This window comes from Sciurus carolinensis, unplaced genomic scaffold (assembly GCF_902686445.1).
Source record: "Sciurus carolinensis unplaced genomic scaffold, mSciCar1.2, whole genome shotgun sequence".
NCBI lineage: Eukaryota > Metazoa > Chordata > Mammalia > Rodentia > Sciuridae > Sciurus > Sciurus carolinensis.
Window position 1 is genome coordinate 554,281 of NW_025920187.1, and position 10,969 is coordinate 565,249.

Consider the following 10,969-nt stretch of genomic DNA (forward strand, 5'->3'; position numbering starts at 1 on the left):
GAAGTTCTTCGCCCCCAGAGTCCACTGGGAACTGAAAGTGCTAGACCAGGGATGGTAACAGAGCTTCCATGGATCATTGATGTGGTAGGTATGAAAATTCTATTACCTCAGTCCCTAAATCCTGAGAGCATGAGACCCATTTCTCTATGTCAATCAGAAGGTTAGGAAGGACTGGACCCTGCAGTTCACTTACAGTCCACCCCCATATCTTTTGACTCTAAAGCAGGTGTGTGTCCTTTAGCCTCAAAGAGTCTTCAGTTCACAGTTCCTCATCATCCTTCCAGGGTGTTATTGCTAGAGTGTATCAACTGGTTTCCTGTAAAAGTTCTTTTCTGAAAACTCTTCATAATACAAACAAAAAAGAATGGCTTTCTTCAGGTCCCAGGGATTGCTCAGTGGCATTATTTTGCAGCACTTGCTGTGGGATCTGCCCATGAACTCATGCTCAGATCATCCTCATATTCTCAGAGTCCAAAATTGCTCAATACCATGAAATTTTGAAACATCAGTCTCAATTTGTTTATATCAGTCAGTTAATCTTACAACAAGAAAAGGTTAATGATTCTTTGGACCTTCCTTTAAAGTATAGTCTCCCAGTATCTCCCACAACTTCCAATGGTGGCTGCAGCTGGACCCACAACACCACACACACAGAACTCCTCACCATGACAGATGACTGTGTGTGGTTTGAAGGGTTACCTTTCTCTCCTGTTGGTTATGCTCTGAAGTTATAAAAGAAGCATGTACTAAGTTTGTGATAAAGGATGAAGATACAGTAATCGTGTCTCACCCTAAGTCAGGTAAGGAAAGAGGACAGGAACCACCCATGAGAAAGGTGAGGACTGTATCCCTTGCTCACTCAGCAGATGGACAGAATGTGCTCTAGATGCCAACGAGCCTTGCTTTGAGGGGACACGGCAGTGGTGCCCCATGGCACTTCCATTCAGACAAGTGCAGTGTGACATGAGTGCTCAGCAGGGATCATCTGAGGATTTGGAGGAAGATGTAGGAGTGCATTATGAGCAGGTTCAGGTGTTTGTGTGGTGGCATGGGAGAAGGGGTGGTGAGGATGACCAGTGAAGACCTATTAGCAAAAGAGCAGCTCAAGAGAAGTGGAAAGGCTGAAAGGGCGGACATTGGGGAAGAGGAATATTGTAGAGTAGGAGAGTCAGCATGGACAATGGCTGGGAATCAGAAATGAGGCAGGAAAATGCAAGGGCCTGAAAGGACATGCATCCTGCACCTATGGGAGTGAGCCTGGGAGCAGGAGCAGTGCAAAGTGGGTGAGGATTGAGACCAAGGCATTGGCAGGGCAGGGCAGGTGCTGGAAGTCAAGGAGAGTGGGGACTCATAGAAGGATCTCAGCAAAGAGCCAAGAGGTGGAAGCAACCTCAAATCCATTGACAGGTGAATGCATAAACAAGGTGTGTCACATTGATACAATGGAATATGATCAGCCTTAACAAGGAAAAATATTCAGACACTTTCTACAACATTGATCAATCCTAAGGGCATCATGCTAAATGCAATATGTTGTGCACAAAAGGACAAATACGATATGGTTCCACTTGTGAAAATACCTTGTGTAGTTAAGTTCATCAAAACAGAACCCCAGGGTGGATCCAGGAACTGAAAGGTAGGATAAGAAGGGAAATGTTATTATGCAGATTTTCAGTGGTTCAAGATGAACAGTTCTGAATATTGGCTGAGCAACAACAGGAGCATGCTTAACACTGCTTAGCACTACCCAAATGCATGCTTAACGTGGGCATATGGTTATGTTTATGTTATGGATTTTATCTTAATTTTTGTTCACAAGTCAGGTTGAAATGAGTGACCATCACTTTTCCTTCCTTATCTGGGCACCAACTGCTTGATGGAAATTCTCTGCCGGATTCACTCCAAAGGGGATACCAAGTGGATTCAATCTGTGCCTATCTGGGAACACTCACCCAGATGACAGATGTGGGTTACAAATTGCTAAATGAGACAGAGGGCCCACGGTTCCTAATGTCTCACCCTCCCTTCCATCTCTTCCTCAAGTCGTTATTCACTTCCAAGGCTAAGGTCAGTGCCTAATGTTTCATCGATACTTTTTGAACTTCCATGTGCCTATGTAACCCCTGCAGATCTTGCTGGGGTGTCTGCTCATGGGGTAGGTTGGGAGACACCTGAGATTCTCAGACACTAGGTGAGGTTAATGAGGGCACAACTCAGACCACACTTGAGTGTAAGGATGTGGACCATTGAACACATTACCTAGCTTGAATTCAAGGGTAACACAACTGGCTAAGGCCAGAGTCTTAGAAAACCACATCTCATGTGCAACAAGGATTTATAACTGCACGTACACTAAACTATCCCTCCTTCGCTGTTCTTGAAGATGTTAGCCAATATTAGTTCAATAATCATCTCCAACCAGGGAGGTGGAAGCACCCAGTCAGTGTTGCCTGTGTGGGGAGCAGAGCATCCATACAATGTAAACGCATGAATCCTAGGACTGCTCAGGAGCCTGGCTCACTATTCTCACCACCTCAGCCCACTGCATGGCACTATGCTTTGTGAGCAGCAGCCACTCCAGCCTCCCTGTGACTGATGGATCATCAGCACAGACCATGGGTATTCAAGATCTAAGGTGCCACAGACTATTTTCAGAAACATACTCTCTAAAAGTGTCGACTTTGGAATTTTTCATGTTTTTGTTTAAACAACACCAGGAAACCTAGATTAATAATCTCCTGTCTCGTAAATGTCATAATGTTCCTCACAGTGAGATGGCTCCAAGAAACCAATTTCCATGTCTCTGGTTGTGTTTCATTTCTCTCTGCCTGGTTAAACAGAGGCCTAAGGAGACATACGACCTCCAATAATAACCACAATGGAGTTGGTGTAAACACAACATCAAATTCTGATGTTCCAGTACCCAGTGGTGTGTGTATATGTGTGTGTGTGTGTGTGTGTGTGTGTGTGTTCAATAATCTTAAGCAACAGCCTCTTAATATGTACATATGTACAGTAGGCAGCTATCACCCAGACCAGACTTAGAATATTTCTACAGTCCAGAAAGATTCCCCATGCCCCTTCTACCAATTAGTGCCCACAAACTGAGTGAAATACACCCTGGAATACAGCTACAGGATGAGTTTGCTTATTCTTGAATTTTTTGTAAATGCATTCATGTTATATGAATGAAATATTTGTGAAATTCCTCAGTGATCTTCTATGTGTGAATGATTGTATATTGTTCTGAATCTGAATACACAATTTTATTAATCTATCTGCTGTTAGTGATCATTATGGGAAAGCACACAAATACTTCACCACTTACCATTTAAAACTTTCCAGCAGCTTCTCATGTTGAGTAGATTAATATCCTGGAAAGAAAAGACAAGGTATTCTTACATTCCTAGCATATGAATATGTCATAGGAACTTTAAAATGTCTCTTTGATTAATAAATGCTATAACTAATTCTTTAAGAGAACCCACTGAACTTTACTAAGGATTCTGTAAGAACTGCATGGGTAAAGATCAGTATCAATGACTGAGACTGATGTTTCATTTTTTCATTTTTCCTTACTTTAAGGTGCTTTATATCATGAGAAACCCCAAAGATGTTCCTGTGTCTTGTTATTATTTTTGGACTACGTCAAAACTTTCAAAGAAACCAGAATCACTGGAACAATGTTTTAAGTGGTTCATCCAAGGAAACGGTGAGTGTTCTGTGATACATAGATCTGCTTCCTCTACTCTACTGGTGTTTCTCCTCATTTCTTGGTATCCCTTTTGTATTATTTTTCTGTATACTTTCCACATATGAGAAAAAACAAAAAACTGTTGACTTTGTGAGTCTGGCTTCTTTCAATTAGCATGTTGTTCTCCAGTTCCATCCTTTTTCCTGCAAATGACAGAATTGAGTTTTTCTTTATGACTGCATGAACTCCATCATGTATATCTACCACATTTTCTGTATCCGTTCATCAGTCAGTGGACACCTAGGTAGGTTCCATAACTTAGCTGCTGTGATTGAACTGCTATTAACATGGGTATGCATGTACTGCTATAGTACGCTGACTTTAATTCTTTTGGATAAATACCAAGGAGCTGTATGACCAAGTCATATGGTGGTTCCATTCCTCGTCTTTTGAGTTAATTCGATACTGATATCCATGGTGGTTGTACTAATTTTCCGTCCCAATAGTGTGTAAGTGTTCCTTTCCCTCACATTCCTGCCAGCATTTATTATTATTTGTGTTCCTGATGATTACCATTCTAAATGGAGTGAGATTCAATCTCGAGTAGCTTGTATTTGCTTTTAGCTGATTATTAAAGATGTCAAATTTTTTGTCATAAAATTGTTGACCATTGAATTTCTTCTTTTGAGAATTGATTGTCAGTTACCCATCTATTGATTGGATTATTTGGATTTTGGTGTTAAGAGTTTTGAGTTCTTTATATATTCTGGATATTAGTCCTCTGTCACAGGGGTACCTGGCAAAGATTTTCTCCCATTCTGTAGACCCTTTCTTCTCTGTCTCGTTTCCTTTGTTATGCAGAAGCTTTATAATTTGATGCCATTCCATTTACCAATTCTTGGTTTTGTTTCCTGAACACTAGGAGTCTTATGGAGGAAGTCATGCCTGCTTCTACACATTGGAGTGAATGCGCTGTTTTCTACTAGTAGTTACAGTGTTTATGGTCTAATTCCTATGTTTTTTTGAATCCACTTTGAGTTCATTTTAGTGCAGGATTTAGTTTCATTCTCCTACATGTGGATATTTAGTTTTTCAAGCACCATTTATTAAACAGGCTGTATTTTCTCCAATATTTGCTTTGGTGTCTTTATTAAAGTATCAGATGATTCTGTGTGGCTTTGTCTCTGTGTCTTCTTTCTACTCAATGGATCTATGTGACTATTTTCATATTAGTTCAATCTTTCTTACTGTAACTCTTTAGTATAATTTGATCATGGGAAGACTTTGGAAGGTAGTACCTTCAGCATTATTTTTCAGTTTGCATGTATGTTGGGGAGGAGACTCAGGGCCTTGCACATGCTAGTCAAGTGCTCTGCCACTGAGCCATCTCCCTGGCCATTCATCTTTGTTCTTATTGCTTAGAATTGCTTTGGACTTTTGTTTGTCATTTCAATTTTGGGACTCTTTCTTCTATTTCTGTGAAGAATGTCATGGGTATTTGATGAGGATTGCACTGAATCTATAGATTTATTTAGGGACTATGGCAATTTTGATTCTGGTGATCCAAGAACATGGCAGGGCTTTGTATATTCTATAGTCTCGTTCATCTTCTTACTTTAGTGTTCTATGATTTTCGTTGTAAGAGGTCTTTCTCTTCTTTGGGTAGACTATGCCAAGGGTTCTTTGCTGTTTGTTTGGTACCAGAGATTGAACTGAGGCATGCTTGAACACTGAGTCACATTCTCAGTTCTCTTTTAATTTCACCTAGAGACAAGGTCTCACTGATTTGTTTAGAGCCTCAGTAAGTTGCTCAGACTGGTTTTGAACTCATGATCCTCCTTTCTCAGCCTCCCGAGCCACTGAGATTATAGGCACGTGTCACCATGTCTGGCTACCTAGATATTTTTTGAGACCATTGTAATGGAATTGCATTCCTCACTTCTTCCTCAGCAGATTCATTATTATTATGAAGAAAAGTTCTTGATTTATGTATGTTATTTTGTAACCTACTACTTTCCTGAATCTGGTTATAAGTTTTGTGGAGAATTTTGGGTCTTCAAAGCATAGCATCATATCATCAGCAAACTGTGATGATTTAGCTTCTTTCTTTAGTACTTATAATTTTTTGATTGCCTTCTCCTGCCTAATTCCTCAGACTAGAGTTTCAAGATCTCTATTGAATGGGAGTGGTGAGAGTGGACATCCTTGATTTGTTCCTGATTTTAGGAGAAATGCCTCCAGTATTTCCTCATTTAGCTGATGGCTTTGGGTTTGACACACAGAGCTTTTATGCTGTTCAGCCAAGTTGCTCTGTCATGGCAAATTCTTCTGATGTGGTTAAATACATTTATGCATTTGCACATGTTGAACCAAACTCTCATCCTTGGAATGAAATCAACATGTCAAGATGTATAAGCTTACTCTTGAATAGAATTTGCTAATATTTTAATAATGTTTTCTGTGTCTGCGTTTATCAGGAATAGTGATCTGTTGTTTGGTGATTGATGTGTCTTTGGCTTGCGTATCAGGATGATAGTGACTTCACAGAATGAATTCCGGAATGGTCCCCCTCTCTGTTTCATTAGCCTGTTTGAGGAGCATTTATAAATTATACCTGAATCAAGCTGTCAGGGTTTGAAGAACGACAGGGACAGTGCAGGCCATGTTTTAGCAGTGTGTAACCTTCACTGTGCCTGCCCTGCAGTGCCCTATGGATCATGGTTCGAGCTCATTCGTGGCTGGATGTCCATGAGAGACAGGGAGACCTTCCTGCTGCTGAGTTATGAAGAGCTGCAGAAGGTGAGCAGCCTCTCGTAGTCAGTGCCCATTGCTCCCCACCATCCTTGCTCTCTCAGACTTCTCTGGTCCTCAGTGTCCACTCCACCTTCTCTGTCAAAGTACAGCTGCTCAGAGGTCACTAACTGTAGAAGAGCCCTGGGTCTCCATTGCCCTGATCCTGCTTGACCCTCCCCAAGCTCCAAGCCCTTTCTCCATGCCTCATCCTGGGTTTCATCTGGCAATATCTAAAGGGCCCTTCCACACCCTGAAGCAGAGTGCCAGGGCTTATGCTCACACCTGTGGCTCTCAAGGTTTCTGTGTGCACAAACCAGGATGTTGACAGGAACCTAGTCATCCCAAGGGACAGGCATAAAGCACTAAACTAGAGTGTTTCCATCTCTCTGGCTTCTTCCCTTGACTTACTAGGTGACAGGAAGTTGAGAAGTCACTCTGTGTGACTCTTCTGAGAGGTCAGGGGCTGGAGTGACAGGAAAGGCCTGCAGGTGGTGCTCAGCACTGGTGGGCTGGGTCCAGGTAGAGCTGGGTCACAGGAAGACGTCTAATGGTCTGAGCACAGGAGGGTGACTGTGGTGACAGTCAGTGTGCTTCTCCAAATAGCAAATGGAGAGACTGTTGGCTCCCAGGTAAATAACTGATGGATGTCTGAGTGTGTAGATAAGCCACTTACACTGGTTGGAACATTGCACAATGATATGAACTGATCCTAAATTCATTTTTCTATTGATGCAGAAAAATGCCACACTGAAGAGCACAAAGCTGCACAGTTCTCTGTGTAACATAGATCCAGAAGAAATTGAAAGCTTTAACAGTTTAAGAAATGTTTTTAAAAATTGTAAAACAATGTTGGAAAAAGTAGAAGTGTGAACAGAACTTTAGAGAACACTTGCCTTTTAGTGGTGTCTTGGGAACGGAGAAGACGCCAAGGGACAGGCATCTTCTTCCCCTGGAGAAAGGCCTTTGGTCTCTTTCCTGCAGCTACTTCATGTTCTTTCCTGTTCTCAGCATGAAGTCAGTTCTCTACAAGGAGCCTTGGATCCACATTCACCTACCTCAGCAGCAAGCTCCCACACTTCCCTGTAATTCTCCCCAAAATCAGAAAATGTTTTTAAATTATTGCCACAGTAGTGTGTCTTCTTGTTATATAGTCACTGGGGCTCAGGGATAAAACAACTAACAATAAAGCACTATCATCTCAACAGGAAGCTCTAGGCACCCAAGCACATTCTTTCTTCTTATAAAATCTTCTTCTTCCTTGGTGTGATCTCTCAGGGTTGGTCATCAATAATCATGGAGGTCAAGTTTAGGAAGACATTCCAAAGCCCTATGTATTATTCAAGTGCCAGTTATGGGACACAGCATCATCTGGGGTAAGGAGTAGACTTTGGGGTTTTGTCTTCTGCCCTTATCTTGCACTCTTAGGAGTCTCTTCAGAAATCTGGGCACTTGCCTCAGGGTGACCTAAACTCAACCCCACTGGGAAACATCCTTCCCTTGACATCACACACACTTCCTGCCCCTCCTCTTGTCCATTTCGCTTTCTCCCTCCTTCTGGAATCCATCTCAGTCTTTCCCCATTTTGATACATCTTCCTTTCCTCTTTCTTCCCCACATTCCTCCTAACACTTCCATTCCAATCTTCCCATGTCTGCTGTCTATTCCTTTCACAGCATCACTCTGGATTGTTCACACTTAAGGGACCAAGAAGCACCATAGAGAAGATCTGTCAGTTCCTGGGAAAGAAGCTCAATCCAGAAGAACTGGATTCCGTGCTAGAGAATAGCTCTTTCCACGTCATGAAACAAAACCAGACGTCTAATTTTGAAATATTGCCTGAAACTTTAATTACTAAGCATTTCTCAATGACAAGGAAAGGTAAATGCTCTGGCTTCAGAATGCATGAGATTACTTGGAGGGCACTCTTGTCTTTACTGCCAAGAGTCAAGGTGTTTGAACATATCAACTTTAGTCGTTCATGGCCCAGAAAACTGCTCATGTGCCCTTATATGAAATACATTTCCATCTTACTTGTATTAGCTGCAGGTACCTGGTGAAAGTTGATTCAGTGTTGGAGAGGAGGGTGGTTTTGGAGATGGTGGTGTCTGGGCTACTCCACTGTGACTTACCACAGAGAATGGCCCTATAGAAAAAGATACCCAAAGAAAGATCAAGTTGGAGAAGGTGGGGAGGAGGTCATTTGCTAGGAAACATCATAAGGCCTCCTTCCTGTGAGGGAAGATGAATCACATCAACACCCTTGGATTCAGGCCTATTGAAAATGTCTAGTGCAAGTGATGTGAGAACCTGTTTTTCCAAAATTCCTCCAGCTAATATGTATCTGGAAGGGTGAACCATGGCATAAATCTACCAAATGCTTCAAAAGATACTCAAAAGGTCAGGTTTCCTGCACACAGTGCACATGGAGCACAGAGGGATAAAACAGAGGACTGGGCTGGGGATGTCACTCAGTGGGAGAGCAGAGTATAGCAGAAGAAATCAGTGAAGATTGTCTGGTAATGAAGATAACAATGAAAATGTGAGTAAGAGTGAGTGTTCATAGGACAGCAGTCACATGTTTGACACTCTGTTACTTTATATTCACATGACTATAGGGTTTACATGCATAGGATATATTAGCTTACATATTGTTACATATTTTATTAATTAATTAGATTGGTCTACTATGTGAAAATTTATATGATACATAAAATAATACTGTAATCACATAAGTACAGGGCATGACCAATACCCTTATCCCCAGCTTCCATTCCTCCCCCACCATTTTCTCAATGTTAACCCCTCTAGGGCTTCCTAAATCCTTATCTGTAAAACAGGGTATTATGCTGATATATTACTCATTAATCATTAATCCTTTCAATGATTATTAATTTAACCTATATTCTTTGAAGCACTAGATCTTAGGTAATTTATGAAAAAAGTGTTGACTTCCTAATATGATAGGAATGCATACTTAGGCACATTCCAAAAGGTAACACATACGACATGTCATAGTCGATCATTCCTGATAAGTGTACAAGGATGGAGAGGCACAGTTCTGAACTGAGGACCTCACTGAGTAACTGCATTGCAGTAAATGTTTGAATGAGGCAAAAGGACAAGAAGTGAATATGTCCACCAGGACAGCACTCTGGGGTGAGGTCATGACATGAGAAGAGCCCCCAGAGGGGGAGCCTGGCATGTTTGAAGCTGGGTAGCCACAGGGGTGGGTCTGAAACAACAAGGACACTATACCTAGAGACTCAAAAGCATGCAGAAACTTAGCTGCAGGAAAGTGGAAGTCCTGGGAGACTCTGAGCCGTCAGTGACTGAAGCCACTGGACCTGGCAATGGAACAGCATGGGCGCCACATGCAGAACACCTTCTAATAGAGAATGGCCAAAAGCGGAGAGATTCATCATCTGCTGTGATCACCCAGGTCAGAAGTTCTGTTTTCTTGGGCCAATGGTCTAAAAAAGGTAGTAGTCAGAGGTAGTTATATTCTAGGTGTTCTGATTTCATAGCCAGCATCGTTGCTTATAGATTTTGCATGGGAAGATTTGGGAGAGAAGGGAGGTCAGGACAAACTTTCAAGGCAGGTAGAAGTGTAAATGGGTATGGTGGCCAGGTAGCAGGAGGACTCACCTTGACCCAGTGGTCATTGTGCTGTCTTACAGAGTAAGGAGGACATCCCAGTCTTCAGACCTATCACTAGATCTGATCCTTCTCTCCTTCATGTTTCCAGGCATCTGTGGGGACTGGAAGAATCACTTCACAGTGGCCCAAGCTGAAGCCTTTAATAAAGTATTCCAAGAGAAGATGGAGGTTTTCCCAAAGAACTGTTCCCATGGGAATAATGTCCCAGAGACTCTGGATCTTCTATGGATGCTGATACTTGTTGTCCTGTCCTGGAACAGTTGGAGGATGGGGGACGGGTTCTTTGCATAAAACCCACTTCTACATGAAAGGGGGAGGAAAAGACAGGATGGCATAAAGAACCAATGAAATATAAATTACTAGATAAGCAGAAGGAAATCCAGTCAAGTAGAGAAGGAGAATGGGAGAGGGGAGGGGCATGGCAGGGAAAGGGCAAGCAGGGACTGTAATGGATTTCCATGCATGAATGAGTTTTTCTGGATAAACCCAACTGCTATGTATAATTATTACACTCTGACAAAAAAAAAAAAACAAAACCAAAAACAAACAAACAAACAAAAAAACTATGTCTTCACTCTGGAACCTTGAATCATACATTTTTGTTTCTCTGATCACATGCTTGTTAAAAATTACTAGGATTTTCCTATTTACTTCATCACATTCCAGCTTTTAAAAGACCGTTGTAGTATTTTAAACATACAGAAGGCTACAAGCATAACATCAATATCACCCACTATCATGTCTAAATTTTAAAACAAGAAATAAAATGTAGAAGAAGCTAAGGTTGCTTGACTATTACATGTATCTCCAGAATTTATGATGATG

General features: G+C 41.7%; 1 protein-coding gene across 2 annotated transcripts; it reads left to right on the forward strand.

Annotated features, from left to right (window-relative positions):
• The first annotated feature begins 716 nt into the window (after positions 1-716).
• On the forward strand, positions 717-10,753 carry LOC124974882 (sulfotransferase 2A1-like). Of its 2 annotated transcripts, XM_047537848.1 has the most exons (6): positions 717-800; positions 1,824-2,067; positions 3,586-3,712; positions 6,399-6,493; positions 8,161-8,365; positions 10,233-10,753. In XM_047537848.1, the coding sequence occupies exons 2-6, from the start codon at positions 1,957-1,959 to the stop codon at positions 10,433-10,435; spliced, it is 741 nt and encodes a 246-aa protein (XP_047393804.1). In that variant the 5' UTR covers positions 717-800; positions 1,824-1,956; the 3' UTR covers positions 10,436-10,753. The 2 variants fall into 2 exon arrangements, 1 of the variants encoding a protein (XP_047393804.1); XR_007106826.1 differs by lacking the exon at positions 717-800 and having other exon boundaries at positions 1,851-2,067; positions 8,161-9,926.
• The last annotated feature ends 216 nt before the right edge of the window (positions 10,754-10,969 follow it).

Bases quoted from the DNA above. Each gene is read 5' to 3' on its own strand.
- LOC124974882 (XM_047537848.1), top strand. From the start codon at position 1,957: ATGACAGATGTGGGTTACAAATTGCTAAATGAGACAGAGGGCCCACGG. The intron at 2,068-3,585 runs GTCAGTGCCTAA...CCTTACTTTAAG, and splicing joins TATTCACTTCCAAGGCTAAG to GTGCTTTATATCATGAGAAA. The intron at 3,713-6,398 runs GTGAGTGTTCTG...CCTGCCCTGCAG, and splicing joins GTGGTTCATCCAAGGAAACG to TGCCCTATGGATCATGGTTC.